This window comes from Sinohyriopsis cumingii, chromosome 1 (genome assembly GCF_028554795.1).
Source record: "Sinohyriopsis cumingii isolate HCF-2022 chromosome 1, ASM2855479v2, whole genome shotgun sequence".
Lineage (NCBI taxonomy): Eukaryota > Metazoa > Mollusca > Bivalvia > Unionida > Unionidae > Sinohyriopsis > Sinohyriopsis cumingii.
The window spans coordinates 59,292,705-59,310,077 of record NC_142961.1 but is presented as its reverse complement, the minus strand read 5'-3'; the positions used below and the strand labels follow the sequence as shown (position 1 = coordinate 59,310,077).

General features: G+C 33.4%; 2 protein-coding genes across 2 annotated transcripts in view; both read left to right on the top strand.

The window, feature by feature from the left end:
* The first annotated feature begins 1,233 nt into the window (after window positions 1-1,233).
* LOC149806943 (WD repeat-containing protein 18-like) overlaps window positions 1,234-17,373 on the top strand; it is a 46,183-nt gene continuing 30,043 nt past the window's right edge. Inside the window, exons 1-2 of the mRNA XM_089959976.1 lie at window positions 1,234-1,274; window positions 7,332-7,523. Of these exons, the coding sequence (XP_089816102.1) occupies window positions 1,257-1,274; window positions 7,332-7,523 (210 nt within the window). The 5' untranslated portion in view covers window positions 1,234-1,256. The remainder of the gene's footprint in view (window positions 1,275-7,331; window positions 7,524-17,373) is intronic.
* LOC149806944 (uncharacterized) lies at window positions 10,703-12,633 on the top strand. The gene is made up of 2 exons (XM_089932620.1): window positions 10,703-11,138; window positions 11,784-12,633. Exons 1-2 carry the CDS (start codon window positions 10,999-11,001, stop codon window positions 12,574-12,576), a joined length of 933 nt encoding a protein of 310 aa, XP_089788746.1. The 5' UTR covers window positions 10,703-10,998; the 3' UTR covers window positions 12,577-12,633.

Sequence of the window (17,373 nt, the reverse complement as noted above, 5' to 3'; positions counted from 1 at the left end):
GCAGTTGCATTCTAACGTGTATAGAAGTACTGTATGGCTCTATTTTGTAACCATTTTTTGTCAGTAACACATCTTCCTCTGTATATTTGACTAATATGTCAAAGACATCTTAATTGTGTAAATCTTTTCTTTTATTTGTGAAAGGATGTATTATGTATGTTTTATTTTTATTGTGTGCTTGAATTTTGTCCGTGATTAAGGGTTATGAATCGGCTTTTTGCCTACCTGACTTTTGTCATAATTTTTCAAGTAGCAAACAAGATGTTTACTAGAATATGAGTCAAAGGGTTATTTGAATTTTCCATGAATATTGATAGTTTTCCAAATCATTCTTTTGTGACATAACTCACGTAAAATATGTTTAAATGGAAGTTTGGTAAAAAATTATTCTTTATTGTTTTACGATTAGTATGTGGAATCATTTACGGTTGAGTTCAGACATACTTTAGGGGGAATTATTTATTTAGATGATTCACTGGAATTGCAAAGTGTTCATTGACATTTTGGACTAAAACAATGCATTAGTATTATTCAGAACTAAGTCAAAGATATTATGGATTGTATCCTTATGGTACATAAAGACATTCAAGAGTATTGGTACATCAGGATATTCAAGGCCATTTAAATTAATTTGTAACATTCTACAGTTTTGGCTTTATGATGGGGCAGTTAGGATATTTGGTGGCATTTAATTCATAATACTGTAAGTGTCTCTTAAATTCTCGCTCTGTAACTTAGAGAAGTTAATTATTTTTGGATTTTACTAAACTTCACTTCATTCTGTTGCTCAGTTTTAGACCTATAATCAAAACAGTATGGATAACTATCTATCTATAAATACGTTGACACAGTCACACTTGACTATTAAGCAACAAGGCATGGTACTATATAGTTCTGTTGTAAAATTTAGCTAGTACATGCTGATGTATGTTCTTAAAAACAGGTTGTGAAATATTTAATTGAAAAAAGAATTAGTTGGGCTTACATGCATCTTTCTTTCAGCGTGTCAATTTTATGTCTTATGTACTGCTTGTGTTGCAGGTAGACTCTCTAACTTTGGAACGGATTTATAGTTACATTTCCACATATGATACGAATTGTATATTGGAAATTAACGTTCGATGAAAGATGTATCAACCTGAAAAAAGAAATGACAGAAATTCTCAATAGATGAGTGTGTTCCGCGTTTTACTAAAAATTCCGTTTTCCATCTAATGACCATGTTTTCGGTCGGTTGATAGGTGGATAGATTCAAGATGTCTGCGCCCATAGAGGTACACACGAGAGATCGGAACAAGTGTGGTTTTATTATAAAATTCCAATCTCCTGTCAAAACTAAAGCGTGATTTAATTCAGCTAATTAAGTCAGATATACAGTATATTTTGGTGTAATTCGTTTGATGATTTAAAAAAAGCAAAAGCATGATTCACTATCCCGACAAAAGAGGCGCGTATTGTCGCTTACAGTTTCATCATATGCTTAGTTTCATCACAGGAGTCTGACGTTTTATCAATAAAGTACGGCGAAATCTGTGACAACATGAAATCATCTTATCGGTAATATAAATGTTCATTTATATTACCGATAAGGTGATTTCATGTTGTCAGAGGTTTCGCTCATTTATATTACCGATAAGTACATTAAAATTGTACATTGGAGTTCACATTCTTTGATTTCCTCCAAAATTAAAGCATCTAAATGTAGGTTATAATTACATGCTCTTGTACAGAAAAGAGAGTTATAAATCAAAAGTCAATAAAACACTTAAGAACACAGCAAAGGGGTAAACACATCTTTGAAACTTTATAGGTTGGCACTAGGACTAAGGTTGGCACTAGCAGTTGCCAAAGGAGAAGCCCATAAGTTTATAAGTCTTAACTTGGCTATCAGTTCTATTAAAATCATATATCTAATGACTGGAAAGGTGTGAAATAATTATACTGTATGCCAATTTTTGGTCCAAATATTGTGACACTTTTGCAGTGTAACATATCTTGGAGCCTGGAAAAATGACATCACCAAATGCTTCTGCCATATTAGTAATGTATCTTCTGGTTTGGATGATAATCATGACCCGCTTAATTCAAAAGTCAGGCAAGGTACATTAAGTAAAATTTTCAAAATTATCTTTAAAAAAAGGTTTTAAATCTTGTTGTACCTAACAACAATGTTCATATTAATTGTGTGTTTGACTTATTAAGAGGATCAGATTACAGTTTGGACATCATGTGGTTCGTTTACTCACTTCAAAAAGCACGCTAAAAGTTCTAATAATGCCAGATACACAAGATTTGGGTCTTTTACTTTGTATAAATACCCATATTTTGATGCAAGAAGCAATTATGTGAGTGCAGGGTATGGTGCAATGTTATTTTCGTAAAGCTATTTAGAGTTATTCAGATCAGCAAATGTTGGATTTCTAGACTTTTGTTATGCAAAACATTTTGTATTCTTCTAATTTTAATCATGACATTATGGCACCACATCCATTTTACCCAAAACAATTCATACCCAAGATTTTACATTATGAAATTTTGCAATAATTTGAGACACATATGATGAGCTCTTATGTGTTTTCTGTCAGCCATTTTTGATTAACTTGTTCACGTACAATCCATGTACTGATATCCAACCTCTAGACCCAGTTATCTTTTTTACTTGAGTTTTATTTTATGTGATGTGAAAGAGCTGAAACACTGTTATGTGACATTAAATTGATTTGTTATAATAAGCTCAAAAATTGTTGCAAATACCAGAATGATGATAATAAAGATGATGACATTGATGATGATTTAAACCAAAATCATCTTTTGAAATTCAGCAGAAATTCATATGTGTTATGTAAACTAAGTTTTGAAGTAACTTCAGCAGTATATATTATATTTACTGTAAAATAAAGAGTCTCTAGTTTTTTTAATGTCGGGTTTAGTTTAAAAGTGAAATATTGGTTTATAATAGTTTTTTCCATGTAACACTTATCACATCATTTCAGTCATTAGTGACTTGTATGTCACCACAAATCACTATGCCACGTGTTTGCCATTAGGCTATACAATTGTATTTACATTAATTGAAGTAAATATGTATCTTTATATGTTTGATGGCTTTAAAGAGGCATCACTGCTAGTAGTTTATTATTCATTCCAGACTGGTTTTCTCTTTTTATTGTGAACCTTTGGGATTCATTATAGGGATATCACAAATATTGTCTTCGTGCTCATTTTAAATATTGGAGCAATATTGCCATATTTGATTTTCAGTCTAATTGTTTTATTTGTTCTGTGTGAAGTAGAGTATCAGAACATTATAGGCTCTGTCATACGTTATCAAAGCTTTAATGGCTTTGTTAGACAGATGATCTTTATATTTCCCTAATAATCCCATGACATGCTTGGATATTGTAATGTAAGTAATTTAAGACTAATATTAAATGTGCAAAGACAGGCCCCCCACTCCCATTACAAGTGGAAATTCATTATTTTGAAACATTGGTGCTTTAAATAACACTGAAGCTCTGTTTAAAAGTTTCCAGTCATCATTGTGTGTGCTTCATGACTGATCATTCTTGACTCAAGGGAAGTTACTTGTGGTAGCTAGCTGACTTCCAAGCATGGATGTTATTGCACAGTTGGTGCCTGATGTTAGATTAACAATCAAATGAAGAGAAATATAAACGTTTTCATGAAAATCACTTTGCAAATGACATGGAATAAATGGATCAGACCTAACAAATGTAAACATGACCTGCAATACTTGCTGACCTAACTGTACGCAAGTTAAAAAGGTACAAATGCTGTTTTGAGAACATGTTTTAGATTAATACAAAATAAAGCTTGAATTATTAATGATTGCTAAGAAACCCTTATGTTGCAGATGGGTACATCCTCTGCTTAACAACATTTGATGGCCAGAGTGACTTTGCAAATCATATTTTGACAGCATTATTAACCTTATGAATATATTTACAGTAAAATATTAATGAACTTGAAAAGATTTTTATTATTATGAATGAATGTGTTACGTATGTGTGAGAAAGATGAAAGAATAATGTGTTGTACCTGTCGTAATGCATTACAATGGCAATTTGAGATGGTCAGCACTATGTACAACATATATTCTTGCAGAAATATCAACCTCATTAATCTAACATACATTAATAATGTACAACATCAACCTCATTAATCTAACATCATTAATGTACAATATGTAATATCAACCTCATTAATCTAACATACATTAATAATGTACAACATCAACCTCATTAATCTAACATACATCATTAATGTACAACATGTAATATCAACCTCGTTAATCTAACATACATTATTAATGTACAACATGCAATATCAACCTCATTAATCTAACATACATTATTAATGTACAACATACAACATCAACATCATTAATCTAACATACATCATGCTTTAGGACCTATTTAGATTTTTTTGAAGGCATGACTGCAATTTTTGGCATTGCCAGGGTTCATTCTAGGCTGCACCCTTAATTTTCATATTTGGTACAAGAAAGTTCCCTCAATGGCACCCATATGGTGCATAAAAATTCGCAAGAAAATAAAGATCAAAGATTGTTACAGTTGATTTTACATCGAACTGAGTGCATCCAAAGTTTACTGAATAGACTATGCTCATTACCAAAGAAGCACAAGATGATAAGTTTCATTGGCTGACATAAATGTCTTAATGATTTTGATTCATTTGGTCATGAATTGAGAGCACATAGTCCATGATTGTTGATGAAATCTTCACTAAAACCATTGTCATATCTATTTTTCTAGTAAGAACATGTGCAAAAATGTAATCTATGGTAAAAAGGGAGGTGAATAAACAGTCATTTGAACAGCTGTGAAAATATTTTCTCAGGTTGTATTATTAAATATAAAGATGTTATTTTTCATTGTTTTGCTTTACTTCCAATTTTGGATGAAAATGAGATGTGACTGAAACCAACAATTTTGTGTCCTGTGTGATGCCATACAGCCATTATCATGCTGGTATGCCATAAAACTTGACCCACTGACTCTAGCTAAATTAGCTATTTTTGAGATAATCCTCAAGTATGCACCTTGACCTGTACTCACATGATTGGGTACTGTTGAGTGTGATTCCATTGTTATGTATATCTGATTTAATATATATTTATTTCAATTTAATTGTTTGTTTGTCAGTTTTAAAAAAAATTTTTCATTACATGCTATTGTAATGTAAATTTATCCACTAGGGATGATAATTTTTACAGAAAATAGTTTTACCTTGACTGTTCATTTTAGTAAACACCAGGTGTTGACCTAGATCCTGACCTTGATTCAAAATTAGTAACAACCATATTAATAAGTTTTATTTTTATTTTAAAATGATTGGTTTTTGTCAAGGTCATGATGGGACTACTGATTTAAGATGTAAATAATTTTTTTAATTTTATTTCTTAAAGTAAAATGATTGGTTTTCATCAGGGCCACACTGGGTGTATGTCATCTTTAACAAGTAAATAATTTCAACGAGGTTCTGGAACATGATCATGTGTCCCTTTTTTACATTTTAGAATACGATATAACCTTTGTTTTGGAAAGAGATTCTCAGTAGTTGAGACAGCTTTTATAAAAATTTATTCAGATTTCCAAAACAAGTGATATTTCTTGTTTCTACAAGGAACTGTAGACTTCAACACTACAGGTTACAGCATACGTCATCATCTTCCTTCTTGGATTCTTTGTTTGGACTCCAACTTGATATCATTAGAACATTTTATTATTAGACTACTCAAATTTTATTTGTGGAATATTCTTGGATTATTTTTGGATTTGATTCTTAAAACCCATTAGTTCATATTTTTTCATTTTTGCAGAATTTTTCCAGGGAAATATATTTTTGTATTTTTCAAAGCTTGTTGTTTTCATTCTTTCTTGTGTTACTTTTTATTTGAGCCTAAACACGTAACATAAGACCATATTTTGTTAAAAACAGTGCTGATTTGAATCAATATTGCTCTCTTAATAATTTTTTTACTGAACAGTTTATATGAAAAGGTAGAAGAAGATAATTTTCTTTTTAATCTCGTGTACTTTGTCAAACAATTTCATAAATAAATATGGTAATACCATTTATAAGAAAAAGTGACCATTATTGTCTCATGCACTGTTGGATTGTTAAAGAAAAACAATTCACAGGTTTTCTCACTGGTTATCCTGGGTATATAAGAAAGAGCTTGTTTAACTTGGGTATTTGTTCAAGAACATTTTATTCCCTTAATTTTTTTAAAATAATTTATGGGTGTAATTTGAGTTTATAAAGTATATTGATGGGCCTTACTTCAGATGTGCACAACTGCTAGCTCTGCAGGATCATTTTTACTTCCTGGACTTCACTGGTAAATTGTAAAGAAAAGGAATTAATAACTCCTTTACTTTCTTAATAGTTTGTTTATATATGAAGAAAAAGAGATAGTTTTATTTCTCAATAAATCTGTATATTTTCATATTTATTAAATATTATGAATTTATAAATTAATGAAGATTGTTAATAATCTTAGAACTTTTAGAAAGTTCTGCCAGTATGTAAATGGTGAATCCAGTATATTTGTGAATCCAGTTTGTTTGTAACATTTTAAAAATTCTTATTTCCTATCAAACATTTATGGATTTTTACATTCAAAAAGAAGATATTTAAATAATTGCCCCTCCTGTTCCCTTAATGTCTGCAGAAATTTGTTAAAGAAGAGAAAATGGTATGATAGTATATATAGTGGCAAAGAAAATGATATGTAACAAGAAAATGCCTGATGGGATGGGGAAACTCACAACCTAAAGGGTGCAGGTTTGAATCCTACTTTTTGGACCAGCCAGGGTCATCTAGCACACTCTGTCATTGGGCAAGATGCATGATTCCGTTTGCTTAGACACTAAATAACTCCACTTGTTTTGATGTATAGCACCAAACCAAACAAGATTGTATTGTAGATCATGCAGCATAATATCTTTATTATTTAATGCAAGAGGCACTTGAGAAAATAGTGTGATTGTTTCTGGAGTATAACTAAAAGACTGATATTATACACAGTACACATATCAAACTAGTAATGAGAGTTGCCTTTTGTATGAAATGAAGATGCATTGATTTTAATAATTGTAATATTTTTTTGTGTTGCTATGGAAAGAAGATGCACAGTGAGCAAAGAAAGATCATTACAAGTGTGCAAGTCAAAAGTGTTTGGAGATATTTTATGAAACTTATTTTAAAAAATTGATAACCTGGAGATGCTGCAGAGGTTTACTTTTTGGATGTATTATTTGTAATATGTTTTGTTTTTACTGCAGGTTGTAATAAGCAGTGATGCTTCAGGTCAGATGTGGAACTCCTGTGTATGGGACTTAGAGTCAGGAACCAGTCTCATTAACTACAAAGGTGGTAGCACAAGTCCTCGGGGACTCTGTCTCCTTGGTAACCAGTACTTAATTGGAGCTGTTAATGGAAAACCTCTCATTCATGTCTGGGCACTTCAGAGAAGGGTAGGCTTATATTCACTTGATTGAATATTCAGTACAATTTGTGTAGAGTACAGTTTTTTCCCATATGTAATGGCTGGACACTTCAGAGAAGGGTAAGCCTTTATTCACTTAATTAAATGTTAAATACAATTTGTGTAGAGAAGTTTTTTTTCCATATGTAAGGACTGGGCACTTCATAGAAGGGTAAGCCTTTATTCACTTGATTACATATTCAGTACAATTAGTGTAGAGAAGGTTTTTTCCATATATAAGAACTGGACACTTCAGAGAAGGGTAGGCATTTATTCACTTGATTACATATTCAGTACAGTTTGTGTAGAGACGGTTTTTTTCCGTATGTAAGGACTGGACACTTCAGAGAAGGGTGGGCCTTTATTCACTTGATTAAATGTTCAGTACAATTTGTGTAAAAAGCAGTTTTTTCAGGGCTGGACAATTTTTTATTTTTATCACTTGCCCAGTTTACATGTAATAATTTTAAATCACCAGCAATAAGATCAAGCCAAAAATGTCTCATTGCTTATGAGAACTTTCCTTTACCACACATGTGTAATTATATTTATATTGCATCCATTTTCTGATAAATCAGTCACAGATTTAGAACATTTTTATACAGTAAATTGTTCAAGGTTTAAGTTTGAGAAAGTAATAACTCATGGCTTTGATGTAAAATATTAAAAAAGTCTGATTGTCTGAGTAATAAAAAAAATGGACTGAACATTTTCCTCTAATTAGTGTAAGTAAATTCTATTCTAATTAGTGTAAGCAATACTATGCATTTTGTTTTTGTTCCTAAAACAGTTAAAAACATATTGGAAAGATGTCTCTGTTGACCTAAATTATTATCAGAATACCTATTTTATTGACTATGAAAACTAATGCAAAGAATAATCTCAGCTTTAATTGAATGCTCATTCAACCATCCATTTTTTTAATATTCATTCAGTGTCTCATTCAGTGTCAAGTATAGATCATCACTAGGGCTATGAATGTTCTCCCAGACTGCCCATTGTACTTTAAACAAATATATATATTTTTTTCTTTTCTTCTCAGTGTTATTAGCATGACACCAAATGAAATTGTTTGTACACCTACTTTCTTTCAACTTGTACTTGTGTAATGAACACAGTCTTGCTGATTGTAATAATTGATCATATGAAAGGTCTGAATACTTATGGTGACATGTGTCTTTAAAAAGTACTTACAAATATTTTAACCTTGTAAAAGCTTGTCCAGTTTGGAGTGCTATGGTGAAGTGTACATGCCCAGCAGGGTTTTCAAATTTCTGAGGTGTCTGGGTAATCGATTTTTCCAGTGATGTTTATGTTTTTGGAAAATAATTTTTTTTTTGTTGCTGTCGACATTATTGAAAATAAAATATGTCATAGTCCATTTACTGTTAATGAGCTATTTCCCACCATGTGACTGTCCTCTCTCGCTTCTAGAACCCTTCCCTGAGCCTTGGTTAAGATCATTGAAACACCCAGTTGAAATCATGTTATTTTGTATTTATTCCCGATATTGTACTTTTATTTAATGCAGGATACATATATAAATGTGATTTTGTCTGTTTTTAGTTCCAAAAAGATGAAACTCTAAATTTCACCTTGGACATCAAAGATTTTTTTCACCAAAATAGTCCCCACCCACTTTTATTGGAAAAAAAATAGTCCCTGTGCTCAATCCTGCAACAAAGTTCTTCTGTCACTATAGATGCCAGATGATCCTTTTCACCCAGAAAAAACTTTTCAGCTGGAACACAACCATCTTGAATGATATATACTAAAGTAATTCAAAGTTTGTATCGTCATCATGAGTTGTCCCAAGAAATGCACCTGGACTATCGGATTCAAGATGTAATGGGCTAAAGGACGATATAGGCTATGACATCATCATTTTAATCAATTAAACATTGTTGAAAATTAAAGTAAAATGATAGTCAGCAACCACTTTGTAAGGTATTTAATTTATACTCATTGGATCCATTTGCTTGTGACCTGTTTTATATAATTACCGATATTTCCCCAATAGATGTACTATAGATGTACTATGGGACATATTTTATAGTAGGTTTTCACCAATAGATGTATTTACTTTTTTTTATTGTTATTCATTCATTGCACTTTCAGACAGTAGTATTGCCTATTCTGGCAAAATTCACTTTCCCTATTTTAATAACTACTAAAGTTTGTGTATTTTATACTAATTCAGGATGATTTTATTAACATATTATAACAGCCATTTTGATTAGCTGTCTGTTTCGGTGATGTATGATTTGTACAAGTACAATATGTAAAGAAATTACAGGCACTGTAAATGAAAGTAGGACAGAGGCATGTGAACATTTTTTCCATTGTGCATATTGCAAATGCAAACAACTTCACCTCATACCAGCCACTCTTCGAACTCAGTAATATATGTGGAGAGCTCCCTTACATCATGGGGAAAAGGCATGACAGTGAAAAGTACTGTTTTGATCACAAGATCACATGTCTAACGTGCCCTTCTTGGAAGAGAATTATCATTACTTTTTCTATTCAGTGGTGAAAACTAGATTCACATGGTCTTTTGAGTAACAATGGTTTGATTAGGTACAATGATGAAATGGATACATGACTTGGAAGAAGTCAGTCTTGGATGTATCATCTACAAATGGAGTGCAATAGCTCAGTTGGATTAAGACTCCAAATCCAAGGGTCATGGATGTGGTAACTGTCTAGGCTGGCCCAGGCTGGTTGCCTTGGTGTGGCCTTGGTAAGGCACTTTGCTTCCTTGGCATGGTACAGTCTAGGCTAGGCCTGCCCAGGATGGTTGCTTTGGTGTGGCCTTGGTAAGGCACTTTGCTTCCTTGGCATGATACAGTCTAGCAGGGTTTGTACGGTCTTTGAAGGTCTTTGAGAGTTTGGGAAAAATGAGGTAGCATTTTCAAGGCCTTGAAAGTTTGGGAAAATCGAGTATATTACCCTGAGGTCTTTAAAAGTCTTTGAAAATTGAAATAAACCAAAAACAATTGTAATTTCTTTCCAGAATCACAAATAAAATTATCCGAGGTTGTTAGATTCGGATGTAATCTAGTTATCCTGGTTTCGTTCTTTTGACGACCCGTTCAGTTTCATTGCCGCCGCAATAACAAACGAGGCTTTGTTTGGCCATCCAAAGTTGGCCTCGGCGGTGACTTCAATAACACATGCACTCTTCATCAAAGCAAGACGGCTCCACACTTCGTCAAAGGAAGTCACAAATAAAATTGCCTGAGGTCTTTAGCTTCGGATGTAGCTGGTTTTCCTGGCTTCGTTCTTTTGACGAATCATTCAATTTGATTGGACGAGTCCATCAGCTTTGGCCAATCAAAATGTTCATTACACTAATTCACTCTACGTAGAAAGTGCGCGAAAGTATTACGCTCGAGGATTCAAAATTTGTTCAGTCAATTTACATCTTCAGTGTTTAAAAATGACAGGTCTTTGCTCTTTCAATGATATCTGGCTTGAACAAGAGAAATAAAAGGAATGGCTGCAAAAGGATAAATTATGTAAACGAAAGGTGTTTTGTACATTGTGTAAAAAGACGATCAACTTGGCTTCAATGGGAGGAGTCCTACAAGTCATGCCAAAGGTAAGTTGCAAATTAGTAACTACATACTGTTCATTTAGTGGAACAAAGATGCAGAAGTATAAGCTATTGGTAGTTTTGGGCAAAATAATGGTAACTCATTACTTTTCAGGTATAAAATAACATATTGTTTAGTTTGATGATTTGGGAGTAATGGCAAAAGAGGGCCCGTTTAAATTTTACTTATACCGTCGGTTTATTTAACATGTTTGAGGGACAAAAATCATTTTCGAAAATTTTGTTCTACATAATAATGTTCCTTGGTTTAATATAGAAACATCCATTGTAATAAATTCAATTCACGGATAAACAGTTTGAAAGTGCGCATGCGTACACTATAGTATAGTTAAGCAAGAGTTGTTGTTCTTGAATTGCGAGTAAAAAAAAAAAGGGCAATAACGTGTGCTGTGAAGCTTTAACTGTAGGAAGTCAAGTCATTTGATTAGGCAAATAAAAAAAAAGAATGAAAAAATGTGTTTCCAGTTGACGGAATGTCCCCGTTTCTCATTGCCGACCCTCGACCTTTTTCCCCAGTGGTATAAAAAAAAATAATTTTAAAATCACAGTGCCGAAATTGATTTGTGTATCTATAGTCTGACTGTACATCCCCATTTGTTTGTACCCCTATATTTTATTTCACTTTTTCAGAAGCCATTTTTTAAATGGTAATTTGTGTCTAAATAGCGTGGATGAAGTTATCCAATCGGACAATCATCCCTTGAAATGCTTCAATAGAACAGATGACAGCCTTGATGAAGTGTTTTATTCTGTCATTTCTAAAAGAAAGGAATATGTTGAACTTTGGAATGTTCTCCAGAAAATGTTGTTGTTGTCACATGGGCAGGCAACATTGGAGAGAGGATTTTCTGTCAACAAACAGGTATGTGTTGAGAACCTCGGCAGAGAAAGCCTCAGAGCTCACAGGCTAATCATTGACACAATGAGAAAAGCAGGTGGACCTTTGGAAATCGTCATTAGCAATGAAATGATGACATATGCCTCCTCTGCAAGACATAAGTACCATGTCTATCTGGATAAGAAGAAAGCAGAGGAGAAGGATGAGAAGAAAAACCAAAAAGGAAAGAAACGGGAGTTAGCCTTGGATGAAGTAGAAGAACTTAAAGCCAAAAAGCTGTGTCTTGAAGCTGACATTGCCAGCCTACATGCTTCCTCTGTACAGAAAGCAGAAGAGGCAGAGTTAAAAGGACTCATTGTGCTTGTCACAGAGTCAAATGCTCTTAGGAGAAGAGCAGAGGAAAAGATGACAGTGGTGGCATCTCTTTCCAAAATGATTGAAGAGAAAAAAAGCAAATATAATAATGCATTTAAAGCAGTGCTGGTGTCTGTTAAGAGAACAATTTATTTTGTATTAAATCTGACACATATGTTACATATTTCTGAAAAAATAACAAATGTTAACCTATCTTCCAGATCATTATAATGCTATTTTAGGAAATTAATTATAGTTTGACTTTAATCAGTAAACAATATTGTAGTATTTGGCATTCGTTGTTTTCTCATATAACCTGTATACACAATGTTAGCAAAAATAGGTCTTGGAAATCTCTATTTGTGGTCTTTGAAAGTTTGGGAAAAGTCTTTGAATTTATCATTCATAGTTCAGTATGAACCCTGTCTAGGCTAGGCCTGCCCAGGCTGGTTGCTTTGGTGTGGCCTTGGTAAAGGCACTTAGCTTCCTTGGCATGATACAGTCTAGTCTAGGCCAGCCCAGACTGGTTGCCTTGGTGTGGTCTTGGTAAAGACACTTAGCTTCCTTGGCATGATACAGCAAATAATATTTTCAGAATGCCATTAAAACCACCCAGCCAATTAAACTTTACGCTACATGTGTATGGGTTGCTTAGTGTATGAAAATACATCAAAGGACACTGTATATACCATATATACCTGCTTATACGTGGAGTCAAACTGCAGACATCATAGACCCTGTTCTGCCGTTATATAATGTGCTGTCAGATAAGGGTCTGTGTTGTTTGTTCTACTGATTGCTCCCAACAAACAGCATAGAGCCAGAACTGCTGTGAGTATATTGAGTATTTTAGATACGATGTAAAAACAGTTTTGTCTCCAATTAGCTATTTGAATGGGAATTTAGTCTTTATCAACTTGTACATAGCAGTTAGAATTAGGTACCATGAAAAAATTTGTACCATGATATTTATGAATATACAGTGATTATATCAGGGATCAACAATTCAGTGTTCTGGGCAGGGGCCTGACACTTTTGGGGTAGGATCATGGATCTCATTGTAAATCACCTCAGTATAACACGATCCCTGATAAAATGAGTATGATATTCGATTTCACTATGAAGCACTTAATATAACATGGTCCATGATATAACATGGGTATGATAATAGATCTTGGATTACGCGTTTTCAGTATATCCCCTCCAAAAAAATTAATAATTTTTCTCATTTTGATTAACATCCCATTAATCCCACAGACCGTATTCTAGAAAACACGTAACTATGACATAAGAGTACGCTTGTCTGAAGACTTGCATGCACTTTGCTAACAGTATTATGTTCTATTTATAGCATTTGCCCTATTCCAAGAAACATGCTGGTTTCTACTTTCAACTTGTGACCTCAGTTTCTGTTTATAGCAAATGTATTGCTGAGTTAGGAGAGAACAGACTGGTTTTCTAACTTCCTCTTTGCGTGCAGATTCTTTGTTCTAATTCGTATCTGGTTCAGAACCAGTCTGTAGGTATTTGGTACTAAAAGTCAAGTCAGATTTATTCTAGTCAATACATGTGATAGAGCAAAACTATTTTTCAAATAATTTCACAGATGGATTAGGAAAAGACGAAAAACCAATTCAGAGATAAATACATGAATTACACTGTACAGTGTTCCATTCTAGGGCAGCTTCATGCCCCTTGCAGGCTGCTTGGAAAGTATTTTAATATTGGTCATGGTGGTAAAACAAAGAAACCTTGAATTAGGTCGTTTTACTAACTCCAATTCTAAGGTAATTTCTTTTTTACAACAGAACTAAATTGGGGATACGAATTTAATAAATGCAGAAGCATTAACCACCGAGTTCTTAATAGAACACGGACTACCCCTAGCAGTAGAAGACTACATCGGTCCTTTGTTCAAATGGATGTTTCCTGATTCCAAAATTGCAGAAAATATGCATGTGCAAGAACAAAATCATGAAATATTGTTAGGTGTTTAGCAGAAGATACTTTATTTAAAATTGCAGAAGCCATGAAAATTGGGCCGTTTAGTATTGCAACAGACAGGAGTAATGATTATGTAAAAAAATTGTACACAGTTTGTGTAAGAGACTTTGACAATGAAAAGGGCAAAGTTAGAGTGCTCTTCTTTCATTACCAGAATTAACAGTAGATTCCACTGGAGAAAACATTTGCTTGACAGTGCTTTCAATAAACATAAGTTAGCAGAACTGTATGGGGTTTTTATCTGATACTGCATCAGTGATTGGAATTCATAAAGGAGTTGCATTCAGTATTTGAAAAATGTCTCTGTCAATGTACATATCAGGTTGTCTCTGTCATATGATGGGGCGCCGAGTGGTCTAAAGCGCTCTCCGTTACAGATCACTGCCATCTCACCTCTGTCTGCGTGGGTTCGAGTCTAGGATTCAGCCAATGTGGGTATGTGAGAAAGCTTGCCAGTAGCTTCTCGTGGGTTGGTGGTTCTTTCCGGGGTTTTTCCGGGTTCTTCCTCCACCATTAATACTGGCCGCCATGTATAGCCTATCTTGTGCTGAAAAATGGCGTTAAACCCCACAACAACAACAACAACAACAACAACTGTCATATGATGCTTCATGCTGCAGGAAAGGCTGCTGATAAATTAGGAGAACTCCTGAAGTATCAAGTTGGCACTCTACCTGACAATGTACTTCATATGGACAGAGTTGATTTTTTCATCTTTTTTCCCAGCTAAAGGACCCCAAAACTGTGAGATATAAATTTCCTCCTCTTTGTCAGGTTATGAAAGGAATATTGGTTCTTTACCATTCTAATGCTGACTGTGATAGATTGTTCAGTATTGTTAACAAAAATAAAACTGAATTCAGATCCAGGCTCTGTAACCCAATACTTAGTGCTCTACTGGTGTGCAAAACATTAATAGTCTCAGCTGGTACAAAGTGTTTTGAAATGCAATAGGAGAGTCTATTGCTTTTTAAAGCTCAAAGTATTATATACGAAAACTCGAAGCAGTAATTGATGTTAAAAGTCCAGAGGGATAAATAAATCATTTTGTGCATATGCTCATTTAAATTTTATCATGTTATATGTGTGGATTACTCTTTTTCTGCTTGGAGTACTCTTTTTGTCCACTTGGAAATATGAAAATACAATTGTTTTTGTAAGATCTACTTACTCAGATACTGAGTTTTCTTTCTGGGATTCACATTAGATTCAGTAGAGATGGTCAAGGAACCAGTCTAATTTTACAAGAGTAACTCAGATACGTCAGACTGCCCATATACTTTTTTCATGCAAACACCTGAATAATCAAGCTGTTGTTTATCATTTTATTGAAATGGCATCCAGCAAGCAGAAACACTTGAAGATAAAAGGGTTTGATAAGCCAGTATGAAAATTTAAACAATCTGCATCAGAAAAGTAGAAAAGACAAAAATTATAGGCAGCATGTGTTGCATGGGAAATGTGTCTTGGTGCGAGAGATAAATTTGTGAAGAAATAAAAAGCATCAGGATGAGAGATCCAACAAGAAGTCTTGGAGCCCCATGATATTTGGAACTGCATTAACTGTTATTAAAATGTACTGGAGGTTATTTAGGTTGAGGTATCTTTGACAAACTTTTACTTGAACATGATGTTTGCCATTGCTGCATCATTCGCTGATCACACTAGTGAGCATTTTAAATTTAATTTTTCCAAACCAACAATTATCAATACATGAGATTCAATTACTCCTTACAGAAAATTTCTCTAACTTATGGAGAGAAAAAAATTGTATCCTTACTGGGAATGTCTTTCTAGGGTTTGCAGGTTTGCAACATAGATATCATAATGGATTTCACCATAAAGCAATTCACCATAAAGCAATTCAGTATGACAAGGCGTTATTTATATTTAATTTGCTTTGTTTGTTAGTTTTATGTCAATTTTTAATTTTTAAAAACGTCATTACATGTTATTATAAAGTAACATTGTATATTATTTTTGACATTGTCCAAAATTGAGTTAATTTCTGTTTGACCTGAACTGATTTTTTTAATTTTATTCTGTGTGAACAACGAATACATAGCTGAATTATTCTTTTTGTATATGAGATTCCAATCAGTATTACTGGTATTATTAATAGAAGTAAATATGTTTATTTGGGTCTTGGTCTAGGTTTTGGAATTTCCTTAGTGTATTTTACATAATCCAGGTTATTGTTTTTATTTTGTTAGCAACAGGATCATTCTAGAAGGTTATGTTCAATAAGGTAGTTTCTTTTTTAGAAAATGCTAATTGTGACCTGAGGTCAAGTAGAGAACTGAGAGGATTTTTTCAGTTGTGCTTTAAGGCCTAGCACTTTTATGTTGTATTATATGTTGTGTCCAGTATTTCATGTTTGGGCTGGAAATTGTATTTCTTTTAATTATTGAATTCAAGTGATTGCTTTTGCTGGAAATACAAAAGTACTCTGATAAAATTATTGGACAGAGACATTCACTGGAATTTATAGTGAATTCAAGCCGAGAATTATATTACCATGATTCAACAAAAGACTGTTGACACATCAACACTCTATAAGCTACCACAGACACATCATCACCTTCAGTTTTTTGAATTTATTCAGAATTTCTGCTGAATTTTATTCAGAACAATAAATTATTAGGATTTGTGCCTGTAATTCTTGGATCATTTTTGCAATATTGTAAGTTCTTTTTTCTCATTTTCATTTTCGTATTCAAGGGAAATAAATTATTTTTGAAGTTTACAAAGCTTGATGCTTTTTCACTCTTTTCTGTTATTTATTTTATGAGCATAGACTTGTAACAATGGTCCCTGATAATACATGGGTATGATCATTGAACTTGCTATATAGCACTTTGGCTAGCATGGGTACGTGGGAAAGCCTGCCAGTAGCCTCTCGTGGGTTGGTGGTTCTTTCCTGGGTATTCCAGTGTTCTTCCTCCACCAGTTATTCTGGCCGCCATGTATAGCCTATCTTGAGCTGAAAAATGGCATTAAACCCTAGAACAACAACAAGAACAA